General features: G+C 43.7%; 1 protein-coding gene across 1 annotated transcript in view; it reads right to left on the bottom strand.

The window, feature by feature from the left end:
• Window positions 1-1,158: 1,158 nt before the first annotated feature.
• LOC118232006 (transmembrane protein 178B-like) overlaps window positions 1,159-21,219 on the bottom strand; it is a 61,196-nt gene continuing 41,135 nt past the window's right edge. The window contains exons 3-4 of the mRNA XM_035426510.1: window positions 5,875-6,012; window positions 1,159-5,549 (exon numbers count right to left, since the gene is read on the bottom strand). Of these exons, the coding sequence (XP_035282401.1) occupies window positions 5,299-5,549; window positions 5,875-6,012 (389 nt within the window). The 3' untranslated portion in view covers window positions 1,159-5,298. The remainder of the gene's footprint in view (window positions 5,550-5,874; window positions 6,013-21,219) is intronic.

Below are 21,219 nucleotides of genomic sequence, written 5' to 3'. Positions count from 1 at the left end.
TCGAGTTTCTTAAGAATTTGAAATGTCTTGCTCCCATTGTCAGGGATTTACATTATGAAGGTCGTAACTGGTGTAGGAGAACATTTACTATCGTTATTAAAGTAAAATCTTGTTTTATGGATGCTATAAAAGTTTGCAATCAGTAGTGTCCTCCCTTTTTCAACCAAGCGATGTTTACATTTCTTAATTTAGCAGATTGTCTTAATGATGCATAAAATGAATATGAACACCAGGATAGAAACGTACTGTCACACATATTGAACAATATAATTGGGCGAAACAGTGATATAAAGATATCATCACACATAAGTGCCGCAATGAAACTGGCACAAGCCAACAGTAAAATTTGATGTCGCAATGAGTGCATCTATTGTGAAGAGCTGGCTGAAGATCTGCAAATCGTATATTGTGCATAAAACTAAACCAGGACTTGAAGGTTGGCTGCCAATCGTCAAAAGATGGAGAAGTAAGACTGGAGAAGAACTGGGATTGTAACAGAGATTAGAGGGAGATTCCTGAAATCCGTTCCTAAATCCTGAAATTAGCAAAATAAGATGTGTTTCTCCGGTCTGAGATGAATTAGAATGTGTTTTGTCTTCATTTAATTAAGTAATCAAGTATTTATGAGATATCTGGACCCCGCCTTTTCAAATCTTCCAAGTCAGTCCTTGTGGCATTGTGGGCTCTCAACACTGTTCCTTGGGGCTTTAAGTGGAACAAAATTGACTTCCTCCACCTCTGGAAATGAACAGTGCTAATATTCTCTTTGATGTGATCGAGCAGGCTTGTATTTCTCTTCCCCCACCTACCGCAGTCTGAACGAGCAGGTTAATTTCGCCTTAATTGCTGCTCGTTTGTTGCCACGGCGACAGCTTTTTTTTTTTTTTTTTTGCAAGACCCTCTCCGTTTACTTACCTTTAGCGTCTGTTACATAAACCACCACCGCTCGGTTCCAGAAAGCGCTCGCCAAAAAAAAAGAACTCATTATCCAAATTAATGGTCATCGTTCGTTGCGATTAAGTCTGCTACCATTATAGGGAACTTCGATTTTCAGCAGTCTGCTCTGTCGCTGGGTATTTTCAGCACCCCGAACAAGAAATAAGCGCCGAGGATAAACTGGGCTGTACGTCATCAAAGCAGCAGGCAGTAACAAGCCAGCACACAAATGAGATTTTATTTTGCATGGTTTTACATTCCACAGTTGGACATCGCCAGGATTTATTTTTTATTTTTTTATTTTAAGTGGTCTTACTTAACAGACAAAGATTACTCATGTAAAGGGTTGACAGATTTGCATTTTTTTTATGTTTGTTAAAATGAAAGTTGCAGTATCTCTGTTTTCCAGAGACCTTGAATACTATTTTACATAATCAGGAAGAAAAATAAAAATACATAAGCTATACATTTCCTAAAATTATGCAGATAGCATATTCTAAATGGTACCTTCAGTCCACGAGAGACTTGCCAGTAATTTATTTGACATATTTTACAACCATGTTTACATGATGACATGATTTATTAACAGAGGGGAAATTCTAGTGCACTGGTTTCAGGAAGATAACTCTCATTCAACACAAAGAAAGCGGACAGGGAGGCATTTATCAAAATGACATTTATCAAAAAAGTTTAAAGGATCTATGCAAACCAAGAACACATTTTCTTGCCTTTGAGTTTTACATGACTGAACCATAAGAATTGCTGGGTGTATTGTAAAAATAAATACAATATTATTAATTTTGTAAATAAATGTTGCTGTATTTATCAAACATATTAACATATGACAATTTTTGCCACATGAATCCGATAAATTAGATGCTTTCAAAGCAATTCTCACACACAAATTCTAAAGTATATGATTTGTTTTGGAAAATTTGTGGGGAAATTTTTTGCATGTATGCCAAAGAAACATACGGAAAGAAATGTAGGGGTGCTAAATAAGAGACCCTTTTAGGTGTTTTTTTTGTGGATGTCTTTCCTGCTTCAGTATTTTGTCCGAAACATTTCTGATGGAACAGGCCCTGCTTTTATCTTCCACGGTGGACTGAGGAAGAGGGGAAGCGTAATGGCTTGTGAAGTGCACCCACTTGAGTTATAATTTCATGCCCAATCGCACTCTTCACGCACACTCAAAGAAATCCTTTTTAAAAAAATATCTAGACCATGAGGTGCAAATGAAGAAGGACACAAATTCTTACAAGAACCCTTTTAATTCACTCAACTGTTTTTACGATTCACTCTGATATCAAACATAGGCTGCACTACTCTTGGATGGAGACTTAGGAAGGATGTTGTTTGGAACAGAGAAATACGTGAAACTTGAAGGCCAGTCAATGAAACCTTAGAGGCAATAGGATTCATAGCATTAAGTGGAGTTTATTTTAATTGGGGTGGGGGGGTTTATTTAATTGGGGTGAGGGGTGTGTGGCTATTTTATTCAAATAGCTGAGAAATTCAGTCTCTGCAGGGAAAAGCACTGTGATCAAAGTGACTAATTGTCTGTGACAGATCACAACCTGTCACAATTATTCGGTCGACTTGGATACTGGGAATTGACTCCATATCTAGGGGCGTAATGTCAATGGCTGTTGATTTGCAATAACGGGTCTACACTGATCTTTGTATCAAGTAAAGGGTGTCTGTCGAACATTCGCTTCTATCTTCTAAAGCGTTTAAGAGCCATTTTCTATATTATTTCCGTTCAGTTCCTACAATACAAAGTCAAATGCAAACATATTAACGTGAGAGTGACCTTTACGCTACACACAGAAGGGTGAGCCTTCCTGCAGTACGGGAAGCCCCTGAACCAGAGAACGCCTCAATCCTGAAGGGCCTTAACCCACCGCATCTGTGAACAAAAGCCCCAGCTTGTCATGCGAGAATAACAAAACAAAGTTAGAACCAAATGAAATAGTATCTAAACAACAATTCTATAAACAGATGTAGTTTTATCACGTACCAAAAACAAATCAAATAGGAAAGCCATTAAAAAGCTGATATGCATGCCTGACGTCCAACCACTCAATCCCTTTTCCTCTTATTTTTTAGAGAAGGTATCTTCAGAAGTGATGTCATATGCTAACACAGTAGCAGAAGAAAATAAAAAATAAAAATAAATGAAGTTTTGTTTTGCATGCTGACCCCAGGAAGAGAGAAAGGACAGGTTTCTACTGGACAATGTCGGGGGTTTTTCCACAAGACTCGCTAAATATATCTCTGAGTGAGGCCTCCAAAACAAGATGGAGGCCTGTCGCTGAAACAGGATACTGCACCTTTCCGATCAGGAGACGTCCTGCTGTTTCACCGAGGCGGGTGATTTAGCTATCATAATTAGAGTCTTTACAACTGATTTTCTTATTTTATTTTTTACAGAGATTGTAAAACACCCACGGTGCACTTGCACAGTATCTATGACAGTGAAAAATGGCATTTGTGCGCACACTCTCTCAAGCAGAAAACCTGGGATGGGTGGTTTGAAAGAAAACACAATGAAGTTAAACACAAATGTTTTTGCACCCACACAGCACTGCGGCCATTAAAATAGATGTTAAGCCGAACTGTGACACATACAATCATTCATGCCACAGCAGAACAAACTTCCATAGCTTGGTCTCAGATCGAGTACTAAATTCCTACTCTAACTAGCCTGATGAGTAGGTATAGGCTCACTAATTGCTCTATAAAGTCTATAGATTTTACTGGAATTGGGTGCAGTGTACAAAAATAACTCTTCGTACTAGAGAATCATTACTATCTGGAAATCTGGTCTGCATTGGAATAATATCTCATTTAAAACTGTGTTCCAATCTGGGTGTTTGGAGTACATGGTGTTTGAATGCAGAGATGTTTTATTTTCATTGCATTGTTTCTCTACTCTACCAGCACTGCACACTTGCTGTCGAACTACACTTCCCCATTTCATGGGAGTGATGCATGCTGGGATTAATGGAATGGTACCCAGCGGGCCCACTAGAATTTCTGGCAATTGTTTTGTGGACCATCTGGGACCTGCTAAACCATACTATGCCTAAATCTGCATACTACTTTTTAGTGCATAGAAAAGTGGTGAAAAGAGCAGGGATGGTGCTCTTAGTGCACGATTTGAGACTGCTCATGGGACCACAGACAGCTCAGCTCTGTCCTTACATGTCCTCCATACTTCCTTACTGAGGATGTTCTAGTTTGTAAGGACATTCTGGGGTGGTCTGCATTAAGTCAGCTATGGATGTTCAACATTCAACCACACCCCTTCGTTAATATTCATAATGAGCCACCCAATCAGAATGGTGCTCCTCACAGGCTGGCGCAACTCTATTTCAATGGGCATAACCCTGGACGGAACCAGGAAGAATGGAATGTCTTTGCAAAATGAAAAAAAAAATCAATCCAATATGGTTTTCAGTTAATTCCCTATACAATTTTGTACAAGGTGGAACCTGGCAAGTTTAGGAACTGTGTCCCCCTTGCAGTGCGTCACCATTGGAAAGCTCAACTACAGCACAGCAAGATCTGGGATAGCCTGTCTCAAACCTAATTCATGGCGTTTCTCATTTGGATGGAGTTTAGTCTTTTTTCTCGCTGCTGTGGAGAGAGGAGCTCTCTGGAACCTGCCGCTCCAGAAGCATCCGCCACCGTCGAGAATTCGCGAGTTCCTCCAACCTGTCAATCACAGCCCAGACCTATCGTGTGCAGCCCACAAACGGCACAGACTGAGAGCCAATCGCAGCAAGTTAACTCATCTCCTCCCACTCCAGGAGCACGGAATTGTCCAGAAGTCTTCCGCACCCTCATTTTTCCAGGTGAGCCTCCTTTTCCCAGGTGAGCCCCCTTTTTTCCAGGTTTGAATTTCAAAAAAACCAACTCGCTGTCTTCGTTTCCCCAGACTTTCCCCTTGTATTGTCGGATCCAGGAAAAAAAGACTACTGATTCACGGCCTAGACCAGAGTCCACAGGATAAAAGAGCCTTGCGGCATATTGTGAGCACCAAAATGGCCTAAAAGCTTCACCGATTTCTCTCCTCAGTTGTTTTTTGTTTTTTTTGTTTTTTGTTGTCCCATTTTTTTTACATTTGCCACAGATTTCTACAGTCTATACAAGAGAGCTCATCAATTTTTTTCACACACACAATAAAAATATTAATGTCTGTATCCATATCCAAGACAGATTGGAAATGATTCTAGATGTATGCCATGTCTGCGTTCCTTCTGCCTGCAGCTCAGGCTGGTGTCCTTGCGTGGTACCGGGCGAGGTTCCCGACGCAGATCGCCCCCTGGTGGCCGGGAGGACTCAGCGCGGCTTCCCTTAACACACCGTGCCATTCTCGGGCCGGGACTTGGGGCAGGTGGAGCGGGGCAGGGGCTGGACGGAGGGGGCCAGGGTGCAGAAGAAGCCGGCGATGAGGGTGAGGCCCAGGCCCCCCCAGGCGCAGAACATGGACCAGCCGTACCCGTGGCCGATGTCGTCGGGCAGCCCGTACAGGTAACGGGGGTAGCGGGACAGCTCGAAGTTAATGCCGGCCACACAGGTGCACAGGGAGATGATGCAGAAAGTTCCTGGAACAGCGGAAAAATCATTAAAAAAGGCTTAAATAAAAGTCAGATCATTCCTGATCATTTGTGACATATTTGTGACAGTTCATGATGAGTTGCTCTAAAGTGCTATCCAAACCTTTAACTGAGAGGGGAAATTATCGATTTATGTGATACCGGTTTTCAGTGCTTGAAAAGAGTTCCTTGTCTCCGTTGCTGTAAAAGGTAAACTGACTTGCCGGTAGCTGTTGGAGGTCCACAGTAGTGAATAACGGGCATGTCCTGCCGGTGGGTAGGTATTGGGGGGGGGGGGGGGGGGGGGGGGGCGTCCGGCGGACCGAAGACTCACCTCCCATGAGGAAGAGCAGGCCAGCCACGTACTGCATGAGCCCCCGGTCCCAGCAGCAGCCCAGCGCCCCGATGACCCAGCCGAACAGGATGATGGCCACCGCCATTCCCATGAACCCTGCCGTCATCCGACGCAGGTCTGTGGGCGGGGTAACAGTGGCGCCAAGCGTCAATCAAACAAACGACCCAACCCAGGGGTGCACACACTTTATTTTTCCTTTTAATTTAAAGGCATAGTACTACTACTACTACTACTAATAATAATAATAATACTAATACTAATACTACCACTAATACTACTACTACCAATAATAATAATAATAATAATAATAATAATAATAATAATAATAATAATAGTACATATTATTTATGAAGTGCTTTTCTCATGCTCAAAGTGCTAAACAGTACAACAAAATGAATAATACACAACACGAGATAAATGGAATTAATAAAATAACAATTCTCCAACGAAAAAACATCTCCAGCAGCAGGATTGGTTGCCATTACCAAAGAGGAATATGCGCCATTATGATCCGACACCGTTTGGTTTTGGCACTGCAGCTGTCAAGTCCCAAAGTGATCCCGACCCAATGGCCGTCTGGATGGCGGCACGGAGCGGCGTGTAATGAAGTGAAAAACCCCACGCAGGTGCACCATTCAGCGGGCGAGCAGGTCAGGGGGCGCTCTTGTCACCAGTAAATAAGTGTTTTTTTTATTATTTATTCTGAGCGAGCCGAGCTTCGTTAGCAGCTCAGCGAGGCGTGAGGGCGCTGGCGGCTGGCGGTGTGAGGGACGTGGCGCCCGGCGAGCAGCGGTTCGGCGGGAGAGACGCGGGTTTCGGGGGTTCGCAGGATCGCACGCGTGTGTCTCGAGCCGCGCGGAGCGCACTGACGCCCCGCACTGCTCTGTCCAAAGCGCGTCAGTCCCGGACGGAGTCGTGAAATCTCCCCTGACGGACGTCAGCGCGGCGGCGTTCTCGACCGCGTCTCGTCCGTCTGTCTGGCGCACCGGTGTCTCGCTCTGACAGGCGCCAACGCTGCGGAGTATTCCTGAGCCCGGAGGGGGAGCCCGGGGGGGGGGGGGGGCTTACCCGTCAGACTGCTGTCACTCTTCAGCTCTGACGGGACTGGCCCTTGTGACCCGCCCCGCCCCAACCCCTGCCCCAAATCCCCCCGCCCTGGATGTCCAGCTCCCCAACCACTCCGCATCAGCGCTCTGCGGGTGGAGATGCAGTACCCACAGCCCTCCAGCAGGGGGATGAGATGAGGGGAAACGCCAGAGGGACCCTCACGACTCGCCACAGCTTCCTGTGGGCGGGGTCTCCTCAGTCCCAGAGGCGCAATTAATACCTTTCCCACACCTGCCTGGCGGGGGCTCCCACAGCCCCCCCCCCCCCCCCCCCCCCCACCCCAAGCGCACACAGAGCAGGTGGTTATACTCCACGGAAGGATTCTCCTGGCTTCACGCTGATACGTTTCCCTCTATCCGCCCTCCTGCCCCCCGCCCCCCCGCCCCCCCGCCCCCACCGCCCCCACCGCCACTCGGCTCAGTGTGAAAGAGATGCGGTTTTCCTCGGGGGGTTGAGTTTGTGTTGGTTCCTCAGCTTGATTTCTCGTTGGGGGAAGAAATATATTAACACCGTACCCGGCCCCCCCCAGCCCTCTGGGACGTGCTGGCAGTTGATAATCTGATCTGCAGTGGCCTGACTGAGACACAGAACGGTTCTTCTGTTTAAGTGCTGCCTGTGGTTGACAAATGAATAGCTGTGACATTTCATTTCTTTAACAAATGTACGATTTATTTTTTATTTTTTTAGATTGCCACTGACTTGTTCTGCTGTAGGAGTTGGAGGTCTTTGTTGAATTCTTTTCTTCCGTTTCATTCAATTCAAAATTTCCTCAAATCAAACAGGCCAATTATCTTCTGCATAAGCACATTCTGTCAGAATCCTAAATCGGATATTGAATTGAAAGGGACAACTTGTTACTCTCTTTCATTAATTTTTTTTTAACAAGAAATGCACAATGAAAGCATCATGAATATGATCCTGCTTCTTTATTTGTGTGTATATTTAGAACAGTTGTTAGCACATATATTTTGTTTTATATATTATTATTAATAGTCCATGTTCAACTCCATGTTCAGCCAAAATATTTGTGTGAAATCATTATAAATAAGCAATACCCAGAGTTTCTTTTTCATGCATTATGCATCAAATAAACACACAAAATGCTTTTCCTTTTGCATGATAATTTCATTGCATCTGGTTTTTAGTGGTGACTTTATGAGAAAAATGTAATTGCTTTTTCATATAAAATTGGAAAACGTAATTTAATCATATGAGTGATGATTACTATTCCACAACGCACATTAATTTACTAAGTATTAGATATGTAGAACTACATATTTTTACATCATACTTTATGGCCATGATGAAATAAATGCAAAGTGCTATTACTATATAAATATAAAAACCTGCAAGGCTGTTAAGATCATTCTGTGTTTTTGCAAGTTATATTCTGTTTGGGGGGGGGGGGTAGTTTCAAATGAGCATTTAGGCCTTCTCAATCACAGAGTCCATCAGCCTAATGCCCCCCCAGGAATTATAGATCTGTATAGTGGAGGAAAACAAGCAGAGAATACATCAACCCCCTGACTGCATCAGCATTTCCCTCTCCCACAAATCACGGTGCGTTAGACTGACACAGGGAGAGAGAGAGAGAGAGAGAGAGAGAGAGAGAGAGAGAGAGAACGAGAGAAAGCCAGAACAGCTGTCAGTCAAATTCTCGGGCCCGGGCCAAAATCTTCCAAATGAATGCTCCTTCTCACTCGATAGTCCTGCCGCTTTCATTTTTCACCTGGCTTCAGAATTTTGTGCAGAAAAATAATGATTTTGACAAACTCCTGCAGTTCATGTATCTCCGGGTCCAGGCTTTACTCAATATTTGCTGGCGTTACTTTGGCTCCTGAGCAATTTTTGGGATTAGGAGCCGGCTCTGGAAAGCAATTTCACTCAGACTTCACAACAGCCATCAATTCAGCCCCTCTGAAATAACTTCTGATGGATGCTGGAAAGAGGCTTTATTTTCTGGACTGTCAGTTATTTCTTGGCTTTGAGAAGAAGCGCTTTGCTATTCGCTGAAAAAAACAAGAAAAAAAAAACAAGCATAAAAAATAAAAATAAAGAAATTTCCCCAAATCCCTGCGCTCTTGCTAATGATGTGCAGCTGATTACCGTGAACCCTCCTGGCTCTGCGCTGACAACATATCTCTAATCAGGGAGGCTTTACAAACCCTCCGCACTCTAATTGACAAATTCGGCCAAGATTGGGAGGCAGTTATCTTCCCAGACTGACTCAAATGTCCTCACAGTTACAGCAGCTAATTAGTCACGTGCACCTTTTTTTCCTCTCCTCTGTTTTATTTATTTATTTATTTAATTATTTTTTTGGCCCATAAAGCCGATTTTAGAGGGTGGAATCGTTTCACGTTTTCTTGTTTTGTGCTGTTCACCGGACGCCTTTTTTTTTTTTTGCAGGATGATTTATGGCTGTTTTCAGTAGAATTAATTTTCCCCAAATGTCCTCCCCCGGGCTAGCCTGAGGCCCAGACTGCATGTGGTAGAAAGGGAGAGGAACAGAGGTTGGGGTGCTCACAAAGCTCGGGCGTGGAACCCCCCCCCCCCCAGATTGGTTCTCTCGACCCATGTTTCTCTGTGAGTGGGCGCTGCCCAAGGGTTTGTTCACCAGTAAAATCACTGCCTTCAGAAGACAATGCCAGGGGAAAGGATCTAGAACCATTACTTCCTTAGTCAACAGCTGCCACAAAAAAGATGGCCGACACTGGGGGAAGTCCACTCCCCCATTCTTGCAAGGCTCTGTTGAAATAAACTGCACTATTTCCAAAAGGTGTCTTAAAAAATCCTCACAATTTTTTTTTTTTTTTTGAGTGAGCGGCTTCTTCATTAGTAAAGTGAAGTTGTGTCATGTGTTGACTTTTCCAAATCTTACACTGTAAATATTTACTTCACTGGGAAAGCAAGTTCATTTCAGGTGTCTCATTTTCTTGAGATTTAAACCTCAAAAACGTATCTCAGTATGACACGCATTTGCTTTATTGGCATGGATTTTTTTCTCAGAGATGAGCCAATTTCATTTTTTTTTGAGTGAATCAAAAGCAGGACGGCTGCCAACTGGCTGTACAGATATAATGAAGTAATAAATGGGGTGTGAAGCACGAATGCTGAAAACTGCAACACCACCCTCCTCCTGGCTCCCTTTGATGTACCGTCCTCATAAGGTAACAGACCCTGGATATGAGTACACATGCGCCAGGATTGCATGTGTGTGTGTGCGTGTGTGCATGTGTGTGCGTGCGTGCGTGCGTGCATGTGTGTGTGCATGTGTGTGTGTGTGTGTGTGTGCGTGCGTGCTTGCGTGCATGTGTGTGTGCATGTGTGTGTGTGTGTGTGCGTGCGTGCGTGCGTGCATGTGTGTGTGCATGTGTGTGTGTGCATGTGCGGGCGTGCATGTATGCACGTGTGTGCGTGTGAACGTATCTGCTTCTAAAAACAGGAAATGAATCCTCTGTCTGTGCTCAGCAAAACCATTGAGCCTACTCCTCTGAAGTGGCTTTGTTTGGCCTTGTGTTGGCTTGAACCTAGAGTGTGTCACTCTAGTACAGTGCTGCTCGCAAGCTCAGTGTTCCAAATGAAGCTTTTACACACAAATATTGGACCAGACGGGCCCTGGGCATTTCCCACAAACAGCTGAAATAATAGGACAAGATGTCTTTTAACATTTACACCCCGTGAGCCCTGGATAGAGCGATATGTGCTCAGTGCCATTGGAACACAGCTTAATAGGGCACAGTGGGCAAGTACATCTCATCCCAATATAAAACAAACAAGCAAACAAACATGCGGAACAGATACCTACCAGAGGCAGCAACATACAATGAGCACAATACACCCGAAGGGGGGGGGGGGGGGGGGGGGGGCATGCCATAGAGCTAAGCCTGCTTTGCTTGATGAGCTTCCATGAACCCTATATACAGTTAAACGCGAATGTATTGGGACAGCACAACATCTTTAAGCACATTCTATACACTGAACATAGGTCTGCGTTATGATTTGATACTGGTAAAAATGAAAAAAAAAAGTAAAAATAATTTTGTTAAAGAAAACATGTTAAAAACAGCTCCTGTCTGAGACTCCTTTTTTTAAAATTAAAATTGTATCACTGAAAAAAGTCTGCACCAGCGCCATCCTCCCTGCTGCACAGAGGTGACCGTCTCCCTACAGACAGACATAAACGGGCGGAAAAACATCAAAAAGCAACATTATCTTTATTTTATTTTATTTTTTTTACCCACAGAAAACCAGTTGCTATTATAACTATAATATCGACTATTATAACATTCTCTATCATATCAGAGATGGAGAATGGAGTTTGGGGTAAAAAGCGTTCTGGCTTCAGGAGCTGAAATACCCATAATGCTCGCTCTCCTCGCCCCGCAAACAAAATGGAGGCCGCTAATGGTGAATGGCTAAGTTAGGGAAACGGGGGGGGGGGGGGGGGGGGGGGGGAGGGGGGGGGAGAGTTTTGCCGAGCTCCAGGTATAGATAGATCCCCCGCCGTCCCATTGGTCACCACAGAGACACCTCTGCCACAGACCGGGATAAATAAATACATTTACTCTGCTATAAATATCCGCCAGCAGCCTCCAGCTCTCGCACGTTCACTGCATATGACAACATTTCTGCTGCTTTTCTGCTTTTTCAAACCCCAATTCCTTCCACACCGTACGTCCGCTTAGATACAAACAAGCACTCCATCAAATATCAGTTTAACTTGGAAAAAAATGTTACATACTTCAAAATGCATGCTTTTTTTTCATCTGCATTTGTAAAGAAGACGCAAACAGACTTGGAGCCATTTTTCTAAGTGGTACCATAGCAAGCTGCAGGGCTAGAGCTGTCTGTTCATGCACTTTGAACTCAGACAAGCGTTCATGTTCATGTTCGTTCCTCCAAGGCCTTCTGTGGATCAAGCGCACTGAAAAGGAAGCAGATCCATCTGTCAGGAGGCACCCTGTAAAGACGGAAAAGTGCGCTTTTCAGCAGAAGGCTGTGAGGTAGCCATCGATTTCAGCTAATAATGCACAGGAAACAATTTGGCAATTGCGAGACGGTGGTATGGAATTCCTCTTTCTAAAAAAATAGGCCATTGCGTCTGTTTCACCTCATTGCCTTAAAAAATTCATGCACTCGCTACAAATACAATCTCCCCCCATCTGCCGAAAAAATTCAGCCCGGAACAGACCAGAAGGAACATTTCTCTGAGCATGAGTCACTCCTCGCAGTCTTCATGGAGAGATAATTTCGGCACCTGCTTGGTTGGGTATGCATGCCCATTACAGACCCAGCCAATTAAAATTCAGAGATTTTTTTTATTTTCAGGCCAAAAATAGCTCAGTCTTTCACCCTTGGGAGAGTAGGTTTTTTTGGAGTGTTTTATCAACAAGTCAGTGTTCTAGAACACCATTGCTTTCAGTTACCAGTACTGACTGTTACATCAGCATCAGAATGTTCACTTAAGAACATTCTAATCTCATTATAATCACGAACCTGTGATTAGAATGTTCAGTTAAGAACATTCTAATCGCATGTTTATGACCTCACACATTAAACAGTTAAAAACGGTTTGGGAGTCTTTCCGCTATCCTGGTTGTGACTGTGTAGATAGGCAATTATCTGCCTGACATACTGGTGGTGAGAACACCCCGTTGATCTCCGTTTACTCACTGCATTGTGGGTAGGCGTCTGACGCTCACACCATACATCCCCGTCCTCCGAGGCTTGTAACAGTCATCGGCTCTCTCTGGGTGATGCGTTTCGACTGTTCTGTAATATCAACATAGTCATCTAAAAGCAATTTGCTATGTTTTAAATAGCCTCCTTGATATTACTTAGACACAGTAAGATCTGCCAAAAATGAGGAAAAAGAAATTACAAACGAATGCGTGCTCGCTGTAATGCTTGCAAGCCTGACGGTGGATTAAATGGAGCTCAGAAGCTACAGTCTGATTCCAGCGCCCAAGAGTAGGCTCATGAATATAACCCTTTTAGTCACCCGCATCCCAGCACAACATCTCAGCAGAGCTCCTCTGGTTCTTTTCTTTCTGGCTAGAGGAATTTTCCGGAAAAAGCGCCTTAAGAAGATGAGGCGGCATTGCTTCAGGGGTGCAGGAGTGGGTCCAAAAGCACGTATTCCAGCAGAGGATCGTGGCTGCCACGAAGACACAGACCAGTGAAGCCAAGTCACATCCGTACCAGTCTTCATTTTAAGCCTGACATCTTGTGTGATGTCATGTGTGCTGATTAAGAACCTCAGTGGTGTGTGGCTATTCGCTCTTGAGTAGATGAGCTCATAAAGACGTGTACCGCATGCAGTCCAGACACCGCCAGACCATTAAACTATGGCAGGTCTGAGCCTGGCCTATCAGGAGACCATGCCTGGAGATCCACACAAAGGGGACAGGTGCCTTCGTCCTTCCAAGGGTTGAGTAGAATGCAGCAGCCAGGGCTCATTATAGGTCACTGCAGCGTTAGTTTCCACCAGGTGACACACTCGATTCACAACTTATTAATTAATTAATTCCTTGCATTTACACATGACTTTTCTCTTTGGCCAGAGACTCCAAGTGCTTTACAATGATAAGGGGTGTGTAGCACCCACTTGGGTGATGCGAGGCAGCCATTTTGTGCTCACAGCACGTCAGCTGAGGTGGAGAGTGGAGTGAACTTTTTTTTAGCCACTTAAATCAGGGGGTGATGAGGTGACAGGTTGAGGGAGCCAGGCTGGGAATATAGCCAGGACACCAGGGAACCCCCTACTCATGCAAAACGCATAATAACTGCATTACACACTGCACAAAATCGTTTGACATTTCAAATGGCTCAAGTTGCAGTTATGAATAATTTGTACAGCACCTTCAGGTACAAGCCCTAGCACAAACCCCCCAAATACTTCAAATGGAATATTTATTTCAATCTGAAAAAAGAATTATTCCTCCTTCTCTGTGCCTGCTAGCATTTTAACCATCCCAGTGGCAGAATCTGGTGAGAACACAGCCCAAACTCATCATAATATGATGAACAACAATTCTTGTTTCTACAGTGAGTGTTCCTTATTATTAAAAAAAAAATATGGCAGCACATCCACATATTTATGTGAGCACAAACCTACTTTTCCATTTAGAATTTGTTATCAATATTTCTCTATCCTCATTAAAAAAAATGTGCTTTGCAAAGCAGGCCATCACATTGCTTTGTTACAGGTTGTTTGTGTGCTGTTGATCTGGTTTGTCCCATATTCATTATATTCCTCGACCCTAGGATGACTCACTCAGAGAAAGGTCAACAGGACAGGAGAACGGCTCTGACTCGTGTTTACACTGAAGGGTAAAAGGGTAAAAGGGTAAAAGGGTAAAAGGGTAAAAGGGTAAAAGGGTAAAAGGGTAAGAGGGTAAGGGTAAGGGTAAGGGTAAAAGGGTAAAAGGGTAAGAGGGTAAGGGTAAGGGTAAGGGTAAGGGTAAGGGTAAGGGTAAGGGTAAGGGTAAGGGTAAGGGTAAGGGTAAGGGTAAGGGTAAGGGTAAGGGTAAGGGTAAGGGTAAGGGTAAGGGTAAGGGTAAAAGGGTAAGGGTAAGGGTAAGGGTAAGGGTAAGGGTAAGGGTAAGGGTAAGGGTAAGGGTAAGGGTAAGGGTAAGGGTAAGGGTAAGGGTAAGGGTAAGGGTAAGGGTAAGGGTAAGGGTAAGGGTAAGGGTAAGGGTAAGGGTAAGGGTAAGGGTAAGGGTAAGGGTAAGGGTAAGGGTAAGGGTAAGGGTAAGGGTAAGGGTAAGGGTAAGGGTAAGGGTAAGGGTAAGGGTAAGGGTAAGGGTAAGGGTAAGGGTAAGGGTAAGGGTAAGGGTAAGGGTAAGGGTAAGGGTAAGGGTAAGGGTAAGGGTAAGGGTAAGGGTAAGGGTAAGGGTAAAAGGGTAAGGGTAAGGGTAAGGGTAAGGGTAAGGGTAAGGGTAAGGGTAAGGGTAGGGTTAGGGTTAGGGTTAGGGTTAGGGTTAGGGTTAGGGTTAGGGTTAGGGTTAGGGTTAGGGTTAGGGTTAGGGTTAGGGTTAGGGTTAGGGTTAGGGTTAGGGTTAGGGTTAGGGTTAGGGTTAGGGTTAGGGTTAGGGTTAGGGTTAGGGTTAGGGTTAGGGTTAGGGTTAGGGTTAGGGTTAGGGTTAGGGTTAGGGTTAGGGTTAGGGTTAGGGTTAGGGTTAGGGTTAGGGTTAGGGTTAAAGGGTAAGGGTAAGGGTAAGGGTAAGGGTAAGGGTAAGGGTAAGGGTAAGGGTTAGGGTTAGGGTTAGGGTTAGGGTTAGGGTTAGGGTTAGGGTTAGGGTTAGGGTTAGGGTTAGGGTTAGGGTTCACACATCCCACATCCCACACCTGTCCTCTCACACCGCTGCATTCTGACAGCCAAGTGCTTGCAACAGATCCTTATTTCCAAAAGCAGAAGTCAACCTGAACATGCTGCATCAAGAGTTTTCACTGGACTTTTTAGCCCTATGTGTCTCTTGGTCTGATCCCCCCCCCATGCCCCTTCCAAACCTTTTTATAGGTGCAATGAACCCCAGACACATTAGAAGCTCAGCAGGACAAGATGGCCATGCATACTGGCTCAGAATATTCCCCTGATTCCCAATTTAAGTATGTTAGGGGACTCCTCTGAGATGCCCCCCCCCCCTTCCCGTCCTCTTGCTGAATTTAGGATGAAAACAGTACTCTCAGAGTTTCTTTGATACAGAAAAGGAAAACTGTCATCATCCTAAACTCCTGATGTCCCCACACAAGGCTAACAGAAAGAAGAGAGGGTCAAGGGTGACTTTTTAAAATTAGTTAAGAAAAAATAATCATGTAAGTACATATCTAACAACACAAAAAATATAACAGTAATATGTGTATACATGTATAGTCAATGCAAAGTCTGGACAGCTGGGTTGCCATTTTGCTACATGAAATGGATCCTTCCTTGCCTACTCCTTACTTGTTTGAGGAAGGAGCACTTAAGCTTGTGTTTTTTGCGTTTTTTGCGTTTTTTGTTTTATAAAGCGGGTGTTTAAGTGGGCTGTCAATCACTGTCACGGGATGAAAGGAAATTATACCAACGGGAAGCAAAAAAAAAAAAAAAAGAGACAATAAAATGAGAGAAAGAGCAAAAAGCCACTTGAAATCATCCTCCTCCGCATCAGCAAACAGAGCCATTTCCTTAATTACGACAAGATAGTTTGTGCAGCGCGAGAGCGGGGCTGTGAATTCCTAATAATGACGGTCACTCCAGCCGGATAACAGCGGCTGTCCGCCTTCCATTACCGCCGTGTTTATACCCGCGCTTCCATTTCTCACTCACGCGCATCTCGGCTCAGTCCTGCAGAAAATTTAATAGGCTGTTGCGAGACAGAACGTGTACGCGGCGCTGAGGATGGCGGATAGCTTTATGCTGGCCAGCTTTGATTTGATTTTTTGTTTATTTGTTCTTTGTTGAAAGAGTACACATTAGAATGTGACATTCTTTTAAATAGCTTTTTTTTTCATAGTCGCTATAGGCCTACAGCACAGAAAGGACAGTGTACGCTGCTTATATGTATCTGTTTGTTCCGCATATTGGTGTGTTTAACTGCTGTTTATATTTCAGAAAATGCAACTTGTCCATAAGTACGTTAGATTCTGGAATTACCCGGATGCAGTGGTGAAAACCCAAAGGATAGAATCACTCACTACTTTGCACACTAAGAATGAATTTCGGTCACGCCATGAAATATTAATGAAATGCAATCTATTAATGCCACATAATTACATAACATTCCTTTTTGTTTCCGCATGATAAATGCGAAAACAAAGGGAATTTTAATGAATCCCTGTATCTAATTCCTCTTGTGTACCTAATATCTAGCAGCCCCATGTAAAATGAGCAAAACAAGCTCACACAAAGTGTGTCTGTTCTTCAATGTGAGCAGCAAAAGCCCTGGAAACCATCACCAATCTGAATACAATGTCAGTCTTGAAATGAACCGAGTACAGCGACTGAGACTCCGAACATCCCCCAATCCACACGCTCAAAACTTTGCAAACATAGGGATACATTGAATAAAAATTAGGGAACAACCTAAAATAGAAATACTTAATGGACCTTTGTTCCAAAGGTTCGTGTTCACCGTGTTCGTATTAGCTTGTTTATTGATTGCTTGACAAGTGACGTTTTTATATCCCATTGGCAAATCTTGAAATGAGTCTCACCTCATTATACTATTTTTGTTTAATTTAACAAAAAGTTAATATACAAAAGATTTTAATTCTAAATAAAAGACTTAGCTGGTTTATGCAGTGCAGTACAATGGTTCCTGCATTAAAAATCCTTGCTGCAGAAGGTTGATTTTCCAAAAAAATAAATAAATAAACTGCCATGAGTTTTAGCCACTGTAGAGTACTATATCCATTATGCTACATAATATAGCTGCTGCTGTATTTTATTAAAAGCTGTTTTTAAACCAGGCACGTCTTTGTTCATGGATTATTCTTTCAAAAAACCTGCATTAATTCATGAATACAATTTCGTGATGCAAATTCACTTCCGTTCATCCGAGCAGACTCAGCTTATGATAATATTTTTGCTTGTAAGAATAAAATCATCGAGGATGGATGGTAACAAGGCAGTTCTACTTTAATTATTTATGTAAAGGTATTCATGTTTTTATTTTTACATCAGTAGCTCAGGGAGGTGTATTTGCATGGGCATGGGTCAGTGAGCTTCAAGCAAACACCCCAGAAACAGGTTAGGTTGGTGAGGAGAAGGTCATAGGTCATACAGTATGGTCCTGGAAGTAGCCCATTGGTGCTCAGTGGAAGACTGAATGACAGAAGACAGCCAATCAGCACACACTGAGGGGGAAGGGGGAGGGGAGAGGGACGAAGACATCAGACATATGAGACTGTCATCATGTAAACACACTCTTATCGCTGGACCCTCAGCTTGTCCAGAATGACAGGTAAATACGTCCAAACACAGTACGGCTGACCACACTGAACAACTGGCTTCAAACTCATTCTAATTCTTTTTATGCTCTTCTTTTTCGTAACAGGCTGCGTCAGGTTGGATATTCCATGTATTTGCAATCCAGTCGTGCGGGACTGACGTCGAGACCTTCCTCGTGTTCGCCAGGTTCAAAAGCTACTTTCAGACACGTTCCTCTCAGAAACGATCAAGCTTCATTTTGAGCTGTAATTGGATACACATGCTAAAGGATAATTGTGAGGCAATATCTGAATCATTTTTTCAGAGAACTGCCCTAGGTGACCTGTGAAGATTAACAGCACCATTATTGCAACATGTTAATTTGTCGAGTAGCAGTTTTTCATTGTACTGGCAGCTCAGAACACGTGTCCCAGAATGCCCTTGTGAATGCTGGCTTTTGTCCCAACTGAGCTCAATTAATTTCTTTTCACAGAGCTGCAAATTGAATACTGATCTTGATTTTCAGACGTCTGCTGCATCATGCAGTTTTGAAGAGTGAGTGATGTAAGTATAAGTGTGCTTTTACGGTTTAAAGCATTTATATTGCTGGTAGTCTTATTTGGACACACACACACACACTCTCACAAACACACACACAAAGCTATATTATTAGTTAGCTAGCTATACACAAACATAATACACAAAAATAATAATTTAGAATTCCAAGGTACTGTATATACAGTGGCTAGCTAATTAGTCAGACATCCTGTTTGCTGTTAGACAGTCAGCTTCACTGTACAGCAGGGCAGCCCAGCCCTGTTCGTGGAGATCTACCGTCCTGTAGGTTTTCACTCCAGCCCTAACAAAGCACACCTCACTCAGCAGCCAGAGCAGGGCTGCCCAGGACTACGTGGCACTGTGTAATTTGTAATGTCTACCCGCAAGGACAGGTAACTTTTGGCAGGTAAAAAACCGTAAAACTGTTACACACAAAGCCTGCTGCAAGTCTGCGTCCGGGAAACACTGCACTGCAGCATTAGACTTTCTTTGTGAGGGAATTATGTTCAGAGTTACTGAGCCGTAATAATCAGTGAGGATCAGAGGAAATCCCTCCTGTTTAAGGCAGTGGCTTAGGCATATCAATAACCGCAAAGGCACTGTATTATAACCGGCTTTTAAGAGCCGGCTTTCATGGGCTTTCCTTATGGGAAGAGTTTGGCTCGTTCCTTAACCCAAGCACACCACTGGGATCTGAGATCAATATGAAATAAAAAAAAAAAACCCAAATATCATTCATCATGGGTTCAGGGCTGTGGTGCTGCTCGCTGAGCTGTCCCGCCACAGACGGCGGTGCTTCGCGTTGACCTCTGCCCTCTGTCGCGTCCGCATCGCCATCCCGCCGCGGCGACTCTCCGCGGGGACGGGAGGTCACGCGTCGGCCGAGAGAAGGTCAAGATGGCTGACCACAGCGGGCCCTCGCCAGTGAAACCGTAGACGGAGGAATTTCGATCTTTTTTTACGATCGTTTTCCAGCAGGAAGCTGAGGATCCATAGAACGTTCCTCACAATTTTCACAAGATGATTTGTCTCTTGATATTCAGCGACAAGCAGAACTCAGCTCCACATATACAGTACAGGAGATTTTTTTTTTTTTTTTTTTTAAACATGTTTTTATTCATCTGTAATTTGCACATCTCTTTCAACGTGCACAATTGGTTCTCGTAGGATTTGAAAACAATAAATAAACGGCTTCTTGGAATTTATAGAGATCCTGAGAAGGACTCTACTGAGGCTCGAATCCTTCCCTTACACCCCATAACCATATATCCCACTGCTCCAGGGACATCGTTAGCCCGGTCTGGCAGCATTGCTCATATTAATTTGGTGACTGCATTTATGTTTCTTCTACATTTATAAGCCACCCTGGATAAGGGAGCCCACTAAACTAATGTAATGTAATTTAACAAGGAGAAAACATATCGTGGGAATTCAAAAAAAAAAAAAATCTGTTTATACTTAGAGGATGCTGGTTATAAACAACACTTTACTGAGGTGAGGAGTGGGCTGCTAGCCCAGCCCTCAGTCTCTCCATGTAGAGTGTAAATATCAGTGATACAAAAGGTGAGCATTGCACAGGAAGGAGAGCAGTCTGCATTGATAACAAACTGGAAATATACTGCCTGTCTTCTGTAGTCTTTCTATAACTGAACGGGTCCATATAAAATAATAATGATTGATAATAATTTCCATTACATTACCTTACATTACATTACGTAGACAGTACTTCACATAGCAACTGTTCCAGATTCCAGTGATAATGGATGCACTTTAAATTTCAAATTCCAAAATTCAAAGGAACATTTCGGAGTTCTGAACAACCCCCATTCCCAAATTATTCATATCTCCCAGGATCGACTCTAACTGAAGGAGGAAAGTGAATTTTGAGGCGTCTGAAGAGAGAGAAAGACCGTGTCACTGCGCTCCTGTTTTAAATAAAACAGAGGATGCCGGAATAAGCTCAGCATCTCCAACTGTCAGTCACTGTCAGCTGTCCTTTCTTTGGGATTCATGGCACCAGCACGACAAGAGACAATTCCGTAAAAAGAGTGTGTGCGTGTGTGTGTGTGTGTGTGATCTAATTCCAGCTGCTCCTTGTTTTCGCACACGAGTGAAATCTTTTTGATGTGCGCACGGTAATGCTCTTAACGTGTAATTGCGTGTGTTGTTTTTTTAGCAGCCCGATGCTTAACACCGTGTTAATCCACACTGTTCCCCCTGCGCTGCGTTTGGGTCTTACTGAGCAAAAAAAAAAAAGAAAAAAAAAAGTGCGTCGGGAGGGAAATTTGAGCTTCGTTCTGCCAGTTGACAGGGAAGATTAAAATGAGGACCGTTTCTGGGGCTCTGCCAGCCTGGGCCAGCGCAGCAGCTCTCTCTCCGGCAGTGGATCTGCACACAGAGTAGCGTGTGAGTGTGGTCTCCTGTGCTGGCAGGGCAGATTTCGGCTCTCAGTAACATGGGATCCACAGAAGACGCATCTGCACGTTTGTGGAGGCTTGGCTTTCTTAATGTGAGGGTATTTCTGTGGTTAATCTAATCATCAGACCTTTACCATGCTACTTATGGCTAATGACAGCTTAAAATAAGTTTCAAGCTCACTGCAAAAAAAAACAAACAAACAAACAAACAAAAAAAAACTAGAAAAGTAAAGTCAACTAAAGCACGCAGTTGGGCAAATGCATCCAATGACATGCTTTATTTGACTTATTTGTTCTTAGTTGTTTTTTGTAAAATATGGATATGTG

This window comes from Anguilla anguilla, chromosome 7 (assembly GCF_013347855.1).
Source record: "Anguilla anguilla isolate fAngAng1 chromosome 7, fAngAng1.pri, whole genome shotgun sequence".
In the NCBI taxonomy this organism is placed as follows: Eukaryota; Metazoa; Chordata; class Actinopteri; order Anguilliformes; family Anguillidae; genus Anguilla; species Anguilla anguilla.
Note: the sequence above shows the minus strand (reverse complement) of the source record. Positions and strands in the feature narration are given on the sequence as shown.